The 22,408-nt window shown below is 35.3% G+C and overlaps 2 protein-coding genes across 3 annotated transcripts in view; both read right to left on the bottom strand.

Moving 5' to 3' along the window:
* LOC110995061 (tRNA dimethylallyltransferase) overlaps positions 1–7,943 on the bottom strand; it is a 153,605-nt gene extending 145,662 nt beyond the window's left edge. The window contains exon 1 of the mRNA XM_022262029.2: positions 7,779–7,943. Within this exon, the coding sequence (XP_022117721.2) occupies positions 7,779–7,916 (138 nt within the window). The 5' untranslated portion in view covers positions 7,917–7,943. The remainder of the gene's footprint in view (positions 1–7,778) is intronic.
* Positions 7,944–10,555: 2,612 nt separating this feature from the next.
* Positions 10,556–21,563, bottom strand: LOC110995053 (myc proto-oncogene protein). Of its 2 annotated transcripts, none has more exons than XM_022262020.2 (3): positions 21,272–21,563; positions 19,306–19,944; positions 10,556–12,391 (listed from the first exon to the last, which is right to left on the bottom strand). In XM_022262020.2, exons 2-3 carry the CDS (start codon positions 19,832–19,834, stop codon positions 11,856–11,858), a joined length of 1,065 nt encoding a protein of 354 aa, XP_022117712.1. In that variant the 5' UTR covers positions 19,835–19,944; positions 21,272–21,563; the 3' UTR covers positions 10,556–11,855. The 2 variants fall into 2 exon arrangements, with proteins under 2 accessions (XP_022117712.1, XP_022117713.1); XM_022262021.2 differs by lacking the exon at positions 21,272–21,563 and adding an exon at positions 20,031–20,151.
* Positions 21,564–22,408: the final 845 nt, after the last annotated feature.

Raw genomic sequence — 22,408 nt, forward strand, 5'->3', positions numbered from 1 at the left:
CTTGAATTATAGGACAAAGGATTGAAAGCAATCGATAGCTTATGGACATAACCAATTCGGTTACATTTTATATTGTTAAGGTCATCTAATCAATCATCAAGTGTCTTAAGTGGAAATTAAAATACCCGTGGTAAAAGGAGAAATGTGAGCATGCTTTAAAATTCTAAAACATTGTTTTACTGGAAATTACACAGAAACAAACCGATTGACTTCACGAATCGAAAGTCGAATAGAATCTACTAAAAGCTAGGCGTCTATCCTATGCCGTTGCAGACATAACAATTATAATAACACGAAATATAACCTCAAAAGCATTACATGAATCTAACGAATTTAAATGAGTCGATAATGATGTTACCAAAAAGATCAGCACGTTGCAAATGATCGATAATGATGAATGATTTATCGATTTGCATAACATTCGCACATCGCATTCGTTCCTTGCACCCAAGTGATTCACACATTATCACACGTAAATTGACTGCATGCGTCTCATGACATAGATAACAAATTTAAGGTAAATCATTTTATCTATGTATAAACCGGCCACAGTTCAACGCCTTCAAAATTGTTAACGTTTGAGGAAGCAACATTGCAGGAAGAACAATTGAGATATCAGAGTAGTTAAAACTTGTAATTCTGGTAATAAGCCTATAGCAAATTGTGTTATTTGTTTAATATCTCTAATTAAAACCATTGATTAGAAATAATGTTTACTTATAGACTGATACAGCGATTTTGTTTTAGAAGTGCGTAGTGTTTTAGGACCATTGAAACTTCTTCAACACATACAGTTGTTGGCGCGGGCTGCCGAATTCTATCTGAAGCTTTTATAGGTTTTTTAATCCTCTTCCAAGTACTGGAAGTACTTTATACCCCGCTACTGTTTGATTATCAAGTGATCTCATGGCGATGTGTCATGTTTAGGACTTAAAACATAACCAACTTGAATGGCTATAGTGTCTTGTGAGGAAAAATGAATTTCGGAGAATCGTTAGACAATCGTATATTTTTGGAGTAATGACGGGGCGATTTATGACAAGACAACGTTTATTGCAACTGACGTAGGTAGCGAATTAACGATCGACTTTACTGCCAAACGTCTTTGCGGCATTCTTGACTGTTAAATGCGAAAAGCGGGTACTAGATCCAGTATAATAATAATAATCTTTACTTGAAAAATTGATAAAGTTGAAGACATATGTATTCAAATTGCTACGCGTTATCTTTAAGTTAACAGCGGGTACTTAAAATGAAAAACCGTAAGTACCCTCCCGCAACCTTTACATTTTATGTAACCATTAAAATTATTTTCTGGTTCATCAGGTCTGGTCCTTAGATTTCTGTAACGATTTCGTGATAATTAGTTTCTTCTAATAAGCATGTAAGCCTGCTTATATGTGCCTGCGTAATATGTGCCTGCCACATGCCATCACACTTTTTAATGCTTTCTTTTACGACGTACGAGCGAGTGTTAGAAAAAGCAAGTGCACAGCCAAGACTCAAACCTAAGACCACCGATGAAGCCAACACTGATCACCATCCCATTCGCTGCTCATAAATGATGTATGTTACGTCTTCACATATTACATAATCGACATCTTTGCTTAGTCTTAGAAACTGACACTCAACCTTGGCTAGTCGGCGCAGGAGGCGCCGCGGGGTGGGGAAGCCTTGAAAGATACGTCGAACTCTACGGAATGCTAACAGACCGTCCAAAATCATCGACGCAAATATATGCCAAATTCGCAGATAAAACACTCGCTAAACTTGTTTCGCCCGTCTGGCTTTGCCAAGGTTAGTAATGCGATATTATGTTCCTGTAATGTTAGGGTATCGGATGGTCAGACTGAATTACTGAAAACTTTTGAACTTCCATAATTGTTATATAAAGACAATTGTGTTCTTTGTGCACAATTTATAGGTACTGCCACAAGGATCAACTTTTTAAAATTTGTATTAATTTTTTTTTTAATTTTACTATTTAGGTTAAGGATATTGTAAATACAGTATATATGTGATTGTTGTTAAAATAAACAAGTGTCCTTAGAAAATATTTGTTTTACTAAGCAAAAATTACTTTTTCTTATAGGAAAATCACAAACATGGATTATAGGTTTAGCTTAAAGAGCACTACTTATACACTAGATAAAATCATAAAATATAAAGTATTCTACCTCAATAATTCCTAATTTCGCAAGTATACCAAATTGAACATAAAACTAATCAGATTGTAATTAAACAGCAAATCTGGTTATAGTTAGATAAAACAGTTTTAGCCAGACTACCTTGATTTTTATTGTTTCACTGTCTACAGCTTTTTCCAAGGTTTAACAGTGTGCGTAAGGTCACTAATTCACCATCCGCTTTGTACGCATTCGCATAAAGCGTAAGCGATGGATAGAGCGCCATCTATCGCTCGCGAAACAGTGACATCGTCTTTGTACAAAATTTACGAATGTTTCGTTGATTGTATAATTTGTATATTACCTTTCGTTCCAAAAACCACTTACTGCGCTTACGTATTCAATATTCAAAAGTTGTTAATTACGATAGCTATTTGACGTATTTTTTTGTTGGTGCCGATCGACAAAGTAGAGGACCTGCTGCAGCTGAAAGCCATTGGACATAGGCCACTGGACATAAGACATAACGTCAAAACACTTTTTGGGTCGCAGAGGTACCCTAGGTAAGGATATGTGTTTTTGAAGTATTAAAAATAACGAGTGCCGTTATCCGTAACAGGACTTAGCCTTTAGGAAGTTTGCTAAACAAACAATTTATAAATTTATTAGTTTTAAGATGGCATCAAAATACATAATAAATAAAACATAATTTAAATATTTTATATAAATATCCAACATGATATAATTTGCAGAGGTTATTTCATCAGAATTGTATTTAATTTTATGTCAATATATTTGCATTTTTTGCAGCACATGCTATGGCAAATACACAAAAACGCATATTTCCTAAAACATCTTCTATCTGCTGCCGCGACCTCGTCTGAATTTATTCAAGCCGATGTCCTTCTGATAGCTCCATGCATATATTTCAATAAAACACCAATATGAGAAGAAAACAAGATATTTACAAAAGTTGATTATAGAAACTAGCCGCCGTTATTACTTATATTATAAAAAATAATAATTTAAAATTTGCATAAGTATTTTTTATAATATAAGTATATCTATCTATCTATATATAATATAAGATATATCTATATCCATACACAAAGTTCCTGTATCGATAAGTAAAACTGTATTAGGTTAATCTTTTGTTCCTAAATCTTGAGCCTACAGAACGCCCAAAAAAGGAGAGAAGATTATTTATCTGAACAATTGAAAGTCGATTCTCGCAGTTCCACCGGGACTCAATTCCGCATTCTCGTTTTGTAATTAAAATATTTTTTGTATAAAGCTATTAATATATAAAATATATTCATTTACTTCACATTTAACGACATAGGAATCCATTAATTGTATTTTAAAACTAGTCTCACTTAGAACTATAAACAAAATTAACAGAGAGGTGTTAATTACAACGTTTTACTCTGTGATTGTAAATTTTAATGTACAGTAAAAGTTTCATTGCCCTAATTTCCAAAGAGACCCGCTTTTTATTTACGTAAACTATTGTTAGCTTGTAAAAATCATTTTCAGGCTTCTATTAATACTACGCTTAAACACCCTGTCTTCTTTGCCGATGAGTAGGGATGCCTACAGGTTCAAATTTAGTGACGTGGAATAAGTGATACCTTGATGATCTTTGTTCCAAAATAAACGTATTTTTTTAATAAACAAATCTATTAAAAAAGTTTAAAAATGTACAACAAACTAGCGGACAGATATCCTGTATTTTAAACGATTAGAATAATATGAAAGTACCGCCAGCAACGCCATCTACCGGGCTGACTTGAGAATTTGAAATTCAACAAAACTAATTATACATATACAAAAGATATAGTAGCTCTGACAAGCGTTGAATTAGGTCAACCGGTAGGAGTGAGTGAGACGTATAAACAAAACATAACAACTGCCGATTTTTGTAATTAGGTCAGAAAATTGTACTAAAACCATAAGGACTACAGTAGATAGCCATATTATAATATAGAATATTTGACAAAATAATATATAAATAAATATAGTTTTATCTCTTAACGCTCGGTATACTATAACGGCAGCGACCGCATTGAAGGCTAACAACGCTTCGTTACATAATTTTGAGCAGACAAACTCGGACACTGCGCAAAATTCCCATGCAATTATAAAATTGTTTACATTTTTGATTGAAAGTTGTCAGACAAACTCGATTATAAAACTATTTTAAAATAACACATATCAAACAAAATCGACACTTATATTAGTATTTGTTGTATAATAGAAATTTATTTCTGTTGCTGACTTTCGCATTCCCTATACCTACTTTTGTCTAGTAATTTTTTTTTATTGTCCTGTTCGCTGTTGACATTTTTTTATTATTATTTTTAATTTATTTAAATATAAAAACATCCTTGCCTCCTCCTCCATACGTTTTAATTGCCTGTTTTGTTCCTTTACTTTGTTTAATATCTTTATGTCGTACGTATTATTCCTTATCTTGCCTTTGCCTTATCTATTTTTTCTCAGTCGTTGCCTGGAAGAGATAACTCCCTTTTATATATAACTTGATTTGATGATTCAATAGTAATTCATTTAATATTTATAGTATTTATATAATATACCAATTAACTAGCCACCCCAAAGCACTAACAAATACGCCCCAAAAGTGACGCTTTACCAGATCTATAATGATGGTACTGCGTCAATTATGGGGCGTTCAACATAGACCCAATATTACCCTCGACATACTTTCGTATCCAGCCCTCCACCGTATTTCTGAACCAATTCGACTTAGGGACCTCCCAGAAAAGAGCGTACCAATATTTAAAAAACCGACAACGGACATGCGAGCCCTCTGGCAATGTGTGAGCGGCGGTTTCACTTAGCATTAAACCTCCTAGCCGTTTGCCTCATATTTAATAAAAGACAGAATTTACTTAATGTAATTTTTATTCAGTTTTTTCCTATATTTTCCTTCTATGAAAATAATAAGTTTCATAGAAAGAAAATATTGCGCCGTAAAATGTATAATCCTTTAATTACATTCATTTAGTTCCGGAATTCAATTTAAAAAATAATCAGTACACACATAAATTAAGCTGGATTATCGTCGACGCAGCTTAAAAAATATTGCAAGCCCTACTTAAAACGCCGACTTATAAGATAAGTAACAGCGAAACATTAGTTAAAACTGCGAACCTTATTCGCGCTATTTAGATTCGTTGCGCTTTTTTTTAATCACCTCCTCAGTGACCATTTCTCCTGTAACTTAAAATGGGATATTGGTTTAAATTAGATCAAGTAACAAGAAGTCAATAAAAAAAAGGTTTTTTAATAGTTATTTTTTTAGAAAAACCACGTCACGAATCACAAAAGATAGGTACTCAAATTGGTTATTTATATTTAAATTTTTATAAGAACAAATTTATTTTAATTTAGCTGGTGACGATTTCAAATAAGAATGAAACTCTCGACCCGCTTTTTTTTGGACGGGACAATTTTCCGTCATTTCAGTGACACCAGGACTCGTAGTTGGAAAAAGGGACAGTCCCGATCAAAACGGGACGTCTGGTCACGTTAGTTATAACATTAATAATAATAGTGAAAAGGAAACGAGTGTCTGAAGTTTTTTTAATTTTCTTTTGATATATCTCGTCATATTGCAAAAGTCGCTTTCTATCTTTAGTTGAGTTTTAAGGCCAAATATTACTGTGGATATATTTGTATATTTTTTATTACACCAATTAGCAATGACAGGACATCATGTTTATTTCTAAAATATATTTAAGGATTAAAATTCAGCCGTCACAGGCGATAACAGCAATTCGGCATATATGCAGGCGTGATTGAAGATGGTATCCGTGATTGCCTGTATCTTACCTGCGAACGTCAGTCTGTATAAAATAAAAGAAGGCCGCTGGTAACTAATAAAAAGAAAGGTTACAATGATTTAAAACTGATTTACATGAATAGGTATGCAGCGAGGGTGATGCTGAGTCATAAAACTGAGTTTTAATTACCACATAAGACTATACCAACAAAGATGGCGGAACTGTCACCTTTACCGCCAATTTATAAGCGACATTATGAGTCCTCCCTTACAAAGTAATGCAAAGGATTTCTATATATTTTTGAAAAAAGAAACAATCGCAATGTGTTCAATTTAAAACAATGTAGATATATAATCTATATTTGAATATACAAATTCTGTATTGAGATTGAGATATCAAGGAATTATATAAAAGTACAAAAATATTTATAGCATTTAATTGTTAACTATTTTTTTAGTTAAACAAGCATAGATAAACTGTCTTTCGTTGTGAAAAAAAAACAAAAAAGAGGAGTTTAGGATTGACAGCAAATGTTTTAAAAATCCAAATTGAAACCAACATGGCTTCTGTTGTGAATCACTGCATAAATATTAATAATAAGAATAAAATAAAAAAAAATCAAAATATCTTTATTCATATAGGTGATCAAGTACACTTATGAAATTCAAAAAAATTAAATTAATTGTAAATTTACATTTACTACCAGTTCGCAAGTCAAGGGTTTTTTAATACCTTTACCGACTGAAATTTACTTTTAAGAACTGTAAAACCTAACTGTCGTGTGAACCATTTTGGTTTCTGTTTGGCATGTACTTAAGATATGAGTTATGGTAAGGGCTATTGTGTTACTACATGACCAGAAAATAAATTAAAAATCCTATTAAATGTTATAATATTATAAAACAACTTTTGGCTATATTAATTGAGTAACATTAGTATGGCCTTATAGCTTTTACTCTATGAGATTTATTTCATAAGTAAGAAATGGACAACATGCAGGCAACAACGTGTGAATATAGTATGAATATTTTGTTACTAAATGAAAACTGAATATAGTGTTAGGTAAATTAATCAACAAGAGAGAAGCTGCCTATAAGATGGTAAAACAATCTGATAGAATTGAAACATGCTTAGATATGTAAATCTGCATATTTCTTGAGCATATTCCTATGAATAAGAATACTTGACTACTGCCAATCTTGCAAACATACCAAATATTCTTGTGTTATAAAAATAAGGTGCATACTTATCCTTCTCATAGGCTAGCCATTAAAGGCTATACTCATACAAATAATTATAAGAGGCAGAGCTCTTACCTTTACATGGAAAATTTTGATAAACATGTTAGCGAAAGCAACATTGATTATATTGGTGAATACAGAATTTGAGCCAAATAAACATTATAGTATCAATAACTATATAACATAAAGCTAAGGATATAATATGAAATATACCTTTTTATTACTGTTTAAAACATACATAAGGAAATATATATAATGTACTTTTTATAATAGCTTTTGCATAATTTAATGTTCTGAGATTTTTTACATAGTTAAATTAATATTAACATTCTATCTGAAAAAATATAAGAATTAGTTCTTATAATTATTTAGATAATCCATCAGTTTCTAAGCAGTTTTACTGTATTACTTGCTACTTGTATTAGCTAGTCACAAAATATCAAAATTTTGACCTTTTATTGATACTGAAATATTTTTAATTTGGTATATTTCAGCTATATTTAGGCTACTTTATGTTAACACACAGTTTTCGAGAACAAATTAGAATCTAATAAGAAAACCTTATAAAAAAATGTAAACAAACATTTAGGTTAGGTTTTACTCACTTGCATTGAGTCGGCACTGATGATTTCGGTTCCAAATCTCTGGGCTAGCTCTAGACTTAACTTAGTTTTACCAGTTCCTGTAGCACCTAAAATTACTACCATTGGTATTTTACACGAAATAACAGTTCGAAAAGCCATCGCGCGCAAATAGGCTTACGTCAGCCGTCTCGCAACTAACTTCACTTCTGTTTTCATACCTATTTCAACCAACGATGACCAATACGTTTCGTTACACGCAGAAATTTCAGACTTAATTATTATATTAACTTGAACTTGCGAAGTAAAGATTGTCAATTTAATCATATTGAGTTAGATAAATAGTATAATATTTTTAAAATAACATGGTTTCTGAAAGTCTCTCTCGTAATTTTTTGTTAAAGATTTCAAACTTTATTTAATTGATAATGTATTAAAGCAATAAATCGATCATCAGAAGAATACAAACCATCTTTAATCATACCATAACACATCATGATATATTGATGTATGCGCTGCGACCTTTATAGAGATATTATATGTACTAGTTTATTCAGACATCTTAGTCAGAGTCCAGACTGACTAAGAAGCACGAACTAATACATTTTTGACACACATGAGCCATACTGAACGCTAGGCTCTTTTAAGACTTTAAATAATTATACCTTATAAATAAAAGTAAAAACTTTACATTTATTATTTTTTAATGTCTTTGTTAGTATTCATATAGTATTTGACCATTTGTACGTAAATATGAACTCGTCTTTTACTGATTTTTACCATGTTATTCAACTGTACAGAATTAATAGAATTGTAAATATTTTATTATGTATAGATAGTATAGTAAGTCGAGAATGTATTTTAAAAACTGTTTTTAATACACTGGTCATAACTATTGTTACATAAAAAAATTTCTTTTTTTTCAACTTTGCGTAGATCCATAGATCGTTGCCAAACAGGGTAAAGGCATATATAAAAGCCAAATAGAAAAATTCCGAATAGAATTTTTTGTTGATACTAATAATTAATATAAGGGTTAATATAAGTTATTACCTACATATAAAAAATGCATTTTTATATGTATTAGAAGCTATGGCTGGACTAGTTATATTGTATATACATCCCTCTTATTTATTATTATCCATGATAAGACTAAAATGAGTTGGAGATGTGGGTATAGTTTCTATTTTTTAATCTACTGTATCAGTAGGTATATCTTAGGAAATAAAGATATCAATACTATATATAATAAACTGGACCATTAACTTTTGCAGTTCCAATTATACTAAAAGTGTGACGTCAAAAAATGTGTATATTTATTTCTTTTCTACTATTTATTAGAGGATATTTATATTACAGTGAATATGGTTGGAAAAAATAAAAATGCAGCATATTTTTTTTTCAGGCGAGCAAAAGCAGAGTGTAGGAAACATCTCCCATTGTACCACACAGGTACATAAAATCACAGTTTCTAAACTCTAATTTAGCCTTATCCAAACTACACCAAAAACATATAAAATCACAATCAATAGCCAACTGCTTCCGCGCTCTGCTTTCATTCAACCATAATTTTATTATCATATTTAATGATTATCTTAATGTTTTTGATACAAATAATTAAGGAACAAAAACCAAAAAAAAACTTTTCTCCTCATAATAATAGTATCCAAAAGTCAGGACGTGGTAAGTACACTCAAGTCATAGATAACTAGGACACCGCTTCAAAGATTGCAAAGTGCAACGTTTATATTAGGCGGAATTCGTATTGCGCCTTGCATTCTCTGTAACGGTGGCGGACAACCGTCGCCTGCGCACCAACACACCTTTGGCCGGTCGAGCCACACGTCAAACTACAAATACACCAATCGACACAATTAAAAACTTACACCCTTCGATTGGTCCCTTAAGCCAGGCGACGGTTAGGTCTTTCTTACGTAAGGATACTTTACAAGAAAAAATGTAATAAAAATTAAACTATAACATGACTTAATCAATCTTAATTTTAACATATACAAACTGTTTTTATTTCTCTATTTCGTTTGGCAGTGGTGGAAATGTGCCTTGTTAACGCTGTTTCGTTCGTTCTGTCTTGTCACTACCGATTATAAAGCTGGTGTATTCCTTAAAAATAAAACATTACCTACTGACTTTTCCTTACGTGAAAATTATTAAATGTGTTATCACCACAAAACCAATGTTACTTTCACATAACAAAACCTTTCACAATATTTATGTCAAGATTAACAAAATTAAATGCAGGTACAACATTCGAGAATTTGTAACTCTCCAGTTATGAAAAAAAAAACAATTACAAAAAAAAAAATACTCGTTCGTAAAAAAAGATGAAATACTCCTACGTTCTAATCTCTATTATTTACATTTAAGACTACTGGAAGATAAACTGTTAATCTTTAACACGATCACTATTAAACTTCTTGGTGTACTACTTACAGAACAACGCTATCTCTACGATAATATTTCTTACAAAAAATATTTCTTGCAACTAATTCGAGTATAAACCTAATATTATATAATATGTTATGTACATAGCAAGGCACATTCCGCACACAATTAAAGCCTTCAACTTTACATATCTGCTGACATGTGCTTGATAAAACATCACCTTTGTGAAGCCTGGTCGAACACGGTTACAAGCCATCGGCAATTTTCAATATCCAAAGCCAACGATCCCATTTCCGACCAGGCTTTGTTGATTTAGTCTTACGCAAGTTTACTACTAACTTACTGAATAAAAATATATTATAATAAAAGAAAATGCAAAATTTTCTATCAGTAGGTACTATGAGGAACTATTTCGTGGGTATTTAAATGTTAAAACCCGATTCGGGTGATCTGCAAACGTAGGTTTTGATGTTATTATCAAAATTCACAGTCTATTTTGTTTCGGACAGCAGTCACTGAGATTATACTTTAGTATTTATAATCACTGGAATACATAAGGCGTAAAAAAATATCAAGAAGTATATTAACATAAACTTATTTCCGACTATACGTTATACACATACATATGAAAATGCAATGAAAGAATATATACCTACGTATAAACTACACCGGTCCAAATATCGTCAGTAAATTAAATTTAAAAATTGTCATTAAGAAAACTTTATAAAAAATAACATTTTGTAACATGAACCAAATACAAATTTTCATTTACATATATATACTGATAAAAGCGCAGTTCTGAATGTAGATATACTAATATAGTGAATTGTTAAAACAAATGAAGACTGTCGATAAAATCAATCGCTGGTTCAAAAAGAGGTTAATTGCGCGACTAAATACATAAAATCACGTAAAATTGTTAACATTTACAGAATAACAAAAACACTAAAAAAATAAGCTAATCTAGGTAGTTTAAACTTACAATAATATCAAGTTAAAACCATAATGACATACTACCCTGTACTCGCCATTAAGCGAGATTTTGGGAAATTAAAACTCCTACGAATCGGCCCGAAAACATATATATTGGCCAGCGACTCACCATCAAAGTCTACGACACCTTTCTCTCGCCAGCCTATCTCATCTAGTTCCAACCGTGTATGTACAGCATTATAACAGACTGCCATGCCCGGTTCAACTAAAGTTTCCTTTCGATTCATTTTGCAAAATTCCTGTTGATCAAATGATAAATTGTATGTCATCAACTATTCTACTATTGAATCAAAAATCATTTCAGAGGTAAATACCAGTCTACTTAGTTTACGAAGCAGTCTGTCACTATTAAGTTTATCTCAATGAAGACTTAGGATTTATTAACAACGGTTTTATGGCTCACTTTGGCACTGCTATGTACATCGTTTGAGCAAACAATCTTTATCCTTCAGCATCACCACGCGATCCACAGAAGCAGAGTAAGCCGTAAAAGTTGACTAAATACAATATTTAACAAACGTTTCGTGTTCCAGTAGATTCTGGAATCTATAACACATAATAAGGTTTAATCAATCTTCGTATGTTACAAAATTGTACAAAATTTGGACGAGTTGAATGTTCATTCACAAGTCCGTTACGCGTTACTCGGAAGACCGCGGCCCTCGGCGTCACATTGTTGAATTTCCAACAACTCAGCTAAGCTACTCAATAGGGACGATAGCGTGCCGAGAGCATTGTACGAAGTTTCTTCAGTTTAGTTATCAGCTTGTTTTGCTGCTTTTTAAGATAATCGCGCTCGAGTTCATCCTCGCGAAGTTTGCGACACAAGGCGGCCGCTTCACGCAATATCACAACTTTCGGTGCACGTTCCTTATCTTTTGTGGCTGGAATTTGCTTTTTGAGTTCATCAAAGAGATTTTTGAGACCTATGCGCCGTAAGCGTTCCATATCGTTGTGAATAGAACGACGTTCAATTTCAGGAGTCTCGGCTTCAGAGTCTGTGTCAGTATTGGAACGTCCACGTCTGCCGGGGCCTCTCCGCCGCCGAGGCACGGCAGATGTGACGCCTGAGGGTGGTACTAAGCGCTTTCTTGCCACCGGCCTAGGAGTCACGTTCACTTCTACGGGAGCTTGTATATACCGTTCTGAAGAAGACGAACCTCCACTGTAGTCCGCGTGAGATGTTGAAGCCAACGGTTGGTTACTGGTTGTACCGAGCGATACAACGTCGATTTCTTCCTCTGTAACAAAAGAAAGCATCCGTTAATACCGAGTTCCTTTCAAGGTGGACAGGTTAAAGAATAAAAAGTTGCACCATTAATTATAGAACAGCCTTGCCATTTTATCGTAAAAAAAACCGTATAGGTGGATGATTCCTTGCATACTTTCATTCATAGACCGTTCGCTACGTTCGCATCACCATAAAAGGCGGGCGATTGTCGTAGCATCTCTATAGGTATGTGTGTCGGTCTAGATGTGGTCGTGCCGGGATGCGATTGCAGCAGTCAGGTGGGAGGGCATACTGTATAGGTGTGGGAAGGGGGGAGGACGTCGACCCCGCCGTACTACCGCAGCGTCTGTCGACATCGATCCAGACGCCTGACGTCATGGATATTCGCGCCAAAACGAGAGCGCATGCGCGATTTCTACCGCAGCGGCCGCACTCAATGGACGCTCGGTTATCAACCGGTGGGCACGCTTTCCGGCGCGGCGATGTTAGCTCGGAACTACCTATCACTTGTTAACTCTAATTCAATTTTCCCGATCATACACCGCGCAAATTAAATCATGATGCCCCGACTAGCTTTTTATCTACATATTACTACACTTTATTAGATTTTAAATTAAAATTATGTTGGAGACGTACGGGGTTGTTGGCGTCAAAAGTGACAGCCTCAACACGGGCGTCTCCAATATATTTAATGTACCTGTCTTTTCTAGAAGAAAAGCCATAGGGCTAGACCTCCCAAATGAACAGGATTAAGTACCGCACGATAAGACGCGAGGGCACCATCGCCTAGAATGTCTCAACTATGTAATTCGAGTCGAGCGGAAACTTGGTCTGAATTCCGATCATTTCTGCAATGATTGCTATTTGACGGAAATATCGGCGAAGGCAGCAATTAGATTACAATGGAATTTAAATGAATGAACGCAGTGTTTAAAGTCAAAGTACTAAAAAGGCCGTCTATTTCGTTGAAATTACCGTAAGCGCCGACACTATCCGGTTACACCAATAATTATGTCAGGACGGTTCAAAGGTTTGACGCAACGTTTATCCCATTACCTAATATAATAAACTTTCGATTTCATCCCGTGCTACCAAAATAGATACGTGGGCAGCTGTTCCATTACGGAACGGAGCAAGTTTCAGGGACACCGTTGTAATTTGCAAACTACGCATGTTAAAAAATCGCATAATCAGACGATAAATTTACACACCAACGCGAACTCCGATTTCCGCATAGTTACGTAGCCGCTTATCGCAGCAGCTCATCGGTCTAATTTTATCCTTCAGGCGCCTGTCGTCAAACACAGCTCGCGTGACGTCTAAACGTAGGCGTGAAGGATCCATTGTGAGAGGCTCGGTTTTCACGTGACAATTTTCTCTTTTCCCCTGGCGCCATTACGATTAACGGTCGCCGAGAGTATTGTTACAGGCCGTGTAAGCGATACGGCTTTATTGTGGCCAGTAGACTGGTGATCTCCGCTCGAGTGAATATCTATTATACCTATCGACAGTATTGAGACGATACACGGATATTTAGACGATGCAAATCTAGATTACCTATTTGAATGAATTGTTAGTAAATTTACATACGTATGACCTGTGTCATACTATCTCCCACTTCATAGATTAGTCATAATTTCTAGGCACTAGGACTTAACGTGAGAACACAATGACTCATAGACTTGCACAGTTAATCTTAAAGTCTAGACGTATTGAATTCGCGGTTCGAAACTATACGTGTAATAACAGGTTTATTCAATATGGCCGCTTCACCGGCACAACTTCCTTATTCATGGCGCAGTTCAAAGTGTTTCAACAATGTTATCCCAATTATAAGGAAGGAAAGCTTGTCGAAAATTTGCGGTCTTATGGAGGATCGTTAATTCGTTATTAAAATAATTTCAAGTTTAAAGCATAACACTTAAATTCACCTACATTAGGGGAGACCGTTTTGAAAGCTCTCTCTGTTTTAGACTTCGGTAATTGTCTGCGTGCTCGGATTGTCTGTTTTTAATTAACGTTTGTGAACACTTGTGAGATTTCTCGAGATGGAAGCAATTAACTGTTTACGAATTTCAATAATTCCAAGAGGATTACTGATGGAATAGAGTGGAATAGAGTCCACAAATGTATTCTAAGTTTGAAAAGGAATGCAATAGTTAAAACGATGTCGTCAGGTGTGACCTGCTATGTCTGGGGCCTCATGCTCCGCTGGCTACAATCCGAGGCCAAGTTCACTGGCATTTGAGCGTGATAATTAAAAATTATCATGACGCGCTCGCGGCTCACGCTATCCTATACAGGTTGTTTGATACAGCCGCCTCCATCCATTCATTCTCATAAAAAGCAATCATTGCCTCAAATGCTTAATCCTTAATGGACGTCCACTGCGAACGACTTTGATGACTTGGCGTTATCGAAAACATCAAACACAATTTTTTGTTGCAGTATCAGCATACGAATGTTGTTTCTGATATATTGGCAAATCAAATTATTTTAAATCTTAATCTTTTTGTAACAGCCTGTACATTGTCTTAGGTTGTATAGAAATGCTAATTAGCTTCGATAGCGTACTCGTTCTATTATAAGTTGCTTATAATTTTAATAGTGCTTTCTTATTGCTCAACCGTCAACCGGAAACAGCTTACCTCAATTAAACGTTATAAAACAGCTTTACTTAAATTTACTTTAAACTTTACTTAACACGTTTGGGGCGTTCTCATCACTTGTGTCACTCATCTTTTTGATTATTCTTTGACGCTATACGTTTAAAGGCTACCGGCCTATATTATTAGAATATTACACAACCGACAGAAGTCGGTCATATCGGCCGCAGTGAGTACTTACAGCTGGATGCCTTCTAAATTTGACAGTTGTAATTTATGGCAGCGTTATGGCGGATCGATCGGGCGTACGGCCTTGGCGAGTTGTGCCGAAGTTCATGGACGAACACGCGCGTGCAAAGATTTTCGGTTATGCCCATATTACGCACAGTGGAAAATTCGTTCCGCACAAACGGCTGTAGTCATTATATTGTATTATATTCTTATTATTGGCGATTAAAAATAGTTGTTGAGCATTTATTGCCAGTTCTTCTCTTCCGTTCTACGCCCTTGAGAACTGGCAGTAAATGTAAAATTAGAAGCATTCAATGTAAATTTCTTTTAAATTTCTTAACGTTCATAAGTGTACATTGTGTTACATTAATAATGATCTTTGACTATATCAAATACAAAATTAAAGCTTCCAGGACTTTAAGCTTTTTAAAGCTCTGTTTTATAAGTTCTCTTAATTACTGGGATATCGACTGTATAATTAGGATGTGGATGCAATTAATTAGAATACAAAACACAGTAGTGACCTATCTAAATGTCAACGAGGTCAAGAGTACCACTGAGACCGCACCAATGAGGGGTTTCCGGAGTTGTTTGGGAAACCGGTTGCGTTGCGTCACAAATTTTCTGTATCTAACCGCCACACCCGTCGATTTATAAACTGGTGTCAATATATTCAACACAGCCTTATCACCGTGTGAACCAGCGCATTTTCTTTACCGATGTCTGGAGTTTTAACGTTTCGTATGAAGGCCATCATCGCTTTAATATATTCAGTATACATATATTATTACGCAAATTCGAGGTTTAGGAAAATTACTAATGTAAGTAATTAATCAATTCTCGATTAACATTGCGTATGCCTATTGAATTTAACTTACGACATTGTATTAATTAATTCTAAAATAATGCTTATCTAATGTCTATTGTAAAAGTCGATGAGCGGATGACCTAACAGAAATAGCCGAAAAGACTGGCAGACAAGGTGTCCTTTACCCAAGAGAATTTCTTATCCGCAGGCGAATAACGTGTAATAAGAAAACATTAATAATCCCACTAACAACATTTGAAATGTAATGTAGATAGGTTGAAATTAATTTTAGTAGTATAGATTATTTAAATAATTAATACACTGAGATCAAGGTGACTAAATTATCTTGTTGCCATAGCGTTATCACAGCTATTCGGTTAAGACTTTTTCGTGATAAGACAATACAAATTTATGTTACTGTGACACGTATTTATTTTTTATCGATATTGTAGTTCCGAAGGCCGCACGGGGGCCGCCGAGGCGCTAATATCGACTTCTGTATTAAATGTTCTATGATAAGGTATTTTAATCTACTTCTATTGTATTGATGGTCTAAAAAATTTATAAGAATTTTTTTTATAGAACAAACGGGTAGGACACTCAATGCTCGCGAGTGCGTTGTCGGCCTTGTAGAATTGGTACGCTCTTTTCTTGAAGGACAAAAACCAAATTATTTAACCTTCTTGTTATAAAAGTACAGGGATAATTGCAACAATATATTTTTGTTGAGTGAAATAGCTGCAGCGGTAATAAAAATTAGGAATTCCTGCAATTCGAACACGCGTTATATTCGTGTACTATCTCACATACCTACTGACCCAGTATTCGACATACTTTAAAACATAAATCGTATCTTTTAGCGCAATTGTTTAAAAATATTTCCGATAAGCCACAAGGTCGCAACATCTCCGAGTAATATACGGCGTGGTGAATAAACGCAATAAAAGTTTTATTATTTAAATAAATTGATTTAAATGCTTTGTTCTAAATAATGAAATAATGTAACAAATTCTTTGACCTATTAAATTTTAATATCATATATCCTTTTATATTCCTCTTAGTATGTTTAGAAGTTATTACATTCAAGTAACCTTTGCTAGTGATTAACTAATTTTATAGGCATTACGAAACTCTGTTAATGCGTGGCATGTGTGTCAAGAAGGAATAAATAAAAGCTATACTAGAATCTAGACCATACCTACATATGACTGGTTTGTAACGTCTAGCTTGGGCCAGCAAAACCTACCTATATTGGGGTCACTTTACGAAATAGATTTTAACATTGAAGGTTTTATGTAAAAAACCAGAACCGATTAAACGAAGTACCGGTTTATTGCGGAAACGAATAAATACTGTTGCTATGGAGATCGTCGCGTCCGTTTGAATTTTGTACTATCTGCGCTCGCTCTAATCAAAATTAAAAGTGCTAACATTTCGCGCCTAAAACCAATATCAGCGAGACTGGAATGCGCACCGGTCAGACGGATACGATTTTTTCGACAAACAAAACCGGATCTGCTCTGAAAAGGAACCTACAATGCGAGTTACCATCGCCAAGTTACCCTACATAAGACGCGAGAATTCAAATGCAATAAACAATGTTTGCTAGAGCAATCTGTCAAGATAATACGCAGGTCAAAAGCACCTAGCGTTCCGCTTATCAATGTAGTTTATTAGGTTAACCTATAATAGACCGCGGCGGGAAATTTCGAAATCTCAACTCGTTCTACAGATTCCAATAAAAAATACATAAAATTGTTATTACAAGTCCGAAGCGCTAGACTGCTTTTGATAGTAAACATGATTTATTATACAAAACGTTGCTACACGAACATACTACAACCGTAAAAATATATTACAATGACATAGTTACGTTACACGGTAAATTGGCGCGAAAATGTGACAGCTCTGACAGTCCGCTCGCTTGGTGCGATAAAACTGAGCATGCGTCAAACTTCCCGCGCTTATGAAAAATAGCTCCCAAAGAATAAATAAACACCGAAAACACATATAGATAGACGATATATAAAATTGTCGTGCTTTAGGTACTCAGTTGAAACCGGTCGAACGGGGAGCCAGCTTCACTTCAATGAGATTCCATTTCATGCCGTTGCATTCTTATGGGACTAACGGACTAGACAATCCAGGCTATCGGCGAAGTATATTATTAACCTTGCCTACGCAAACAATTTATAACAAATACAGAGCAACATAAACAGTGCGTTTTGAACACATGCCCATCGCGACCTTCTTACATACTCTTATCGACGATCGTTATTAACTGTGATAACACACAAAGTTAGTACTTGTGCTTAAAATGAAATATTTATATGACATTGATTCGACATTCGCCTATTGATTCCGCTTTATCCAGTCCTTGGATTGACTTGTAAAACGTTGTGTTACCTAAGCAGACATATCAATTATTCATTCAAATAAGATGCCGTGCAAATCTAATTTGAAAAGTAATTAATTGGAGAGAAACCATCTTGAGCATCGGCTGCGCTAGTTTTCAGTTTGAGATCAAAACTTTCATCGAAGAATGAAGCGGAGCGAACAATGCTTAATTGAACATCAGTTTGATTTCTAATTCCTAATCATTCCTAATATAGTATGGCGCATGAACTTTGGGGAACATTTATTATTTAATGAGCGTCGCGACAGTTCGGCTGTTAACCCTGCACTTCAGGAGGATTCAATGTCAGGATACGGTCGATGCACCAGCGACCTTCTATCCTTTAGAGCGTTTAGCCGTTATCTGGTAATTCGTTACCACTTCAGGGATATTAGGGAAGGTTGGGACGTTCAAGGTCGAAGTAGAAGGTTCCGGAAGCGGGTGCGTCTAGACAGAGCCGGGGGGTGCCGGTCGATACGCAGTTTCCCGCGCTACCGCGACGCCTGCGTCCTACGACCCGGGCCCATCTTGTACATTTCTTCAAGTTCTAATTAAAATACCCGAAAGACTAATCCACTTCGCAACTTTTTAGAAACCTGTTTCTAACTTGAAATTTACAAATGCAAATGTGCTTTCTTTAAGTTCACGAAACATATAAAGGTGTACATTAAATACCTTTATATAAACTAAAAACGATCGAAAATAAAAACAAAATATTTAGCCAATTAACCGATCTACACCTTACATTACTTCGACATTCATTGTCACATTAATTTAAAATTCAAATTTCAATTATGTTATATTTTTTACACGATACGCGACTGATAATTAAAAACCAATTATTATTTTGACAACGTTCTCGTAAACTAAACGATTGTACTAACCTGATTCTCCCGAGTCAGATGGTGTCTGAACGCCAAGGCACTCGAAGTGTTGACGCGCCGTGTACGAATGGTCTGCTGCCACGGCTCTGGTATCCCTCAACAGCCTTAAAGCTGTGCTAGTGACATCCACAACATGACGGAACGGAGGGTGCTCATCTCCGTCCAAAGTCGGTGGAGTGTCTGGTCGGGGAGGTGACATATCCCGATCCCGGCGAAGCACGCTCTCTCCAGGTGCAGCCACTCTCAAGTCTGTCGGGACAAATGTGTTCGGCAATCCTGTGTCTATACAGTAGCCTGCCCACATACAATCGTGATGTACAATATTGTCTTTGTGTTCCTCAGGTGTCTCTGCTACCCTCCAATCGACTTCATTCTCTTGCATCAAGCTAAACGTCGAATCGGTGTCTATTCTCTCCGTTTCGTATTCCACTTGTGACCAGAATTCTGAAGTCGCTGATAAGGTAATGTCATCCAAGGGCTCGAAATCCCCCCAAACGTCCAACTGGAGTATGTCAAGTGGTGGCGACATTTTCAAAGTATATCTAATTACTATCTAGTTTTAAAGCTAAGACGAACTCGTCGATATCACAGGGCCCTCTTATCACAGATCGATGCGCGCGATCAGTCCACGCACACCGCCTAGAACAAAACAAAACAAAAAATTAGTCCACTTTCACTTGTTTATTTAAAATCGTAAAATTAATTTAAATCATCCAGTAACGCACCTTAATAATAAGAAACTATTCAGTTGTATTCGAAATTGAAACTAAAAACGTAGGTTGTTGGCCTTAATAGTATTTACAAACACTTAAGCTTTTTGACAAGTGTCCACAACAAAGACATTAACAAGACTGAAGTCTGGACGGGGAAACAAACGTTTTTAAAGGGTGCATGTCCTTGAACATCCCAGCAATTCTAATAATAATAACTGTACCAACATTTAGCAAATCATTTTTTCTATTTCCTACCTGACGATACCACGAAGTGATAGCGTCAGGTAAAAGCTTTAGAAAGAGGCTGTTTACAAACTCAAATGGCGCGAAGTTATTGTTTACCAATACTGGCAAACGTTCATTTTCCCGCTATATTGTTCATAACTCGACATAATAAGTAGTACATGCAATTGTGTAATATGTCATTTATTGTTATATTATAGTCATTTTCCATTGGTGGAAAATACAGGTCTAAATATATAATTAATAAAAATACACTAATTTCTGATTTGTTACTGAAGATGTATTTTTTGGTAAAATTAACCTACATAAAATAGTGAGCGATTATGCTTTTCGTCTAAACATCCCAAATCGAAGTCAAGAATTCCGAACTAATTTCTCACAGTAATTATGTATTTATTTTTAATGCGACACTCCTGCGATCATAAAAAAAAATTTAACACGATAATAGTGATTTTAAATTGGTAATATTGTATAATTTTTCTATTAAATATAAATATTATTATATTTCATTAGTCAATATAATTCTATGATAATAATGCCTATTATATTCACAGCTTCAAAATTTCACAATATAAATGCAACAACGATACGGAGCTTGTACTATATAAATCGATATTTATATTTTTATAAAAAAATATTTAAAATATAAAAATGATTACTTATTTTGTTATTTAGGTAGGTGGCTAAAAGTCTTAATATCTACCTTTTAAATTAGTTTTAAAAATATATACATACATATTTTAATATTTGTAATTTTAGTCAAATTTATTGAAATTAAATATGGTAAGAAACTTATTAGTAACTAAGTAGGTACCAAATACGTAGCATTGCAAGGAATTTGTGCGCCAGTAATTCGCAGAAATTCCGAACCAAGCCTCGGCTTGATATCGACAACGCCCCGGTAGGTACTTGTGTGGACCATTAATACGTACTCCTGGCGCATAAAATACACTTTATTGACCTAATAATCACTCACAATACATAAATATAGGTATTTAAGTGACACTCACCTAAAAGTTTTTGTGCAATCCGGCTGCTACCGGCAAATTACACAATTTTACACAAGATTCTTCAGAATCTTCGACAAAGTTTTTTTCGTACACACTGCGTTACACTCACTGAGAATATGCGATTGGTACAGTGTAAATTAAAGACGGTACTTCTTCCGAGACCTCCGATTGAGTTTGTCAAACACTGAAACATTATTCGGATGCCGGTTCTGAGGAGAGCCGCGCGTGCTTTTCGTGTGACGCCGTAGACACGACTAACTGAGCGCGAAGTTGCGAGCGGGAACGAGTAGCGTACCCGACCGAGTACCGGCCGCCGGCGCGGCGCTCGCCCTCCGCCCCTCTACCCGTGCCGGCCCCGCGCCGCCGGCTAATTCGATGCCATTCACGAAATTCACTGAAAATACGCGCCATCTCAAACTTCACCAAACAACAACTACACTATCAAACATCACCCTAGCCAGGGCAGTTAATATTTTGACAAAAACGCTGAATATAACGAAGATATCTAACAAAATATCCGGCGTCTGTCGCTGCGGGGGGATACTTGAGGAAGGAAATCAGCGCAGTGGCTTTCGTCGGACATATAGAATATAGATGTGTGCGAAGTCGGCAGAGGCGGTTTCTGTGGGTGGAAAATCGAGCTAGGTAGCGTCACTTGGCCGTCGGCTCTCGGTGAAGGAGTATGTCGCTTTTCTTTTTTACCGTCGGCTATATTGAACCTAGTCCGTCGACATTCCTAAGGTACGGGTATGTTCGACTTATGGGCTACGAGGCGAACGAGAAATACCTTAGCCATTCTGACGAATTGCAAGTCGTTATTGCTTTACGTCTGCGAAAACAATTAGGACATAACTTTTAATGCCTATTGGCCATTGGGTCGTGGGTATTTTAACTTTAGTACACGGTGAATACGTCTGTACAATGACTTCATACGAGTATTACTAATGAGAATACTAATATTATATAGTATAATAGTATTTTTGTTGTGGCCTTATCAATTGCCTAATCACATAATATCAGACTTTGTAATACAATGGAGACAGTAATCAGGTCGCCGGATAGAGGAACGTTAAAAAATTTAAATTTTAAGTTTGTTTCTTTATAATCCCTAAATAAGTGAGTTAGTTGAATTATATA

This window comes from Pieris rapae, chromosome 4, assembly GCF_905147795.1.
Source record: "Pieris rapae chromosome 4, ilPieRapa1.1, whole genome shotgun sequence".
Classification (NCBI taxonomy): domain Eukaryota; kingdom Metazoa; phylum Arthropoda; class Insecta; order Lepidoptera; family Pieridae; genus Pieris; species Pieris rapae.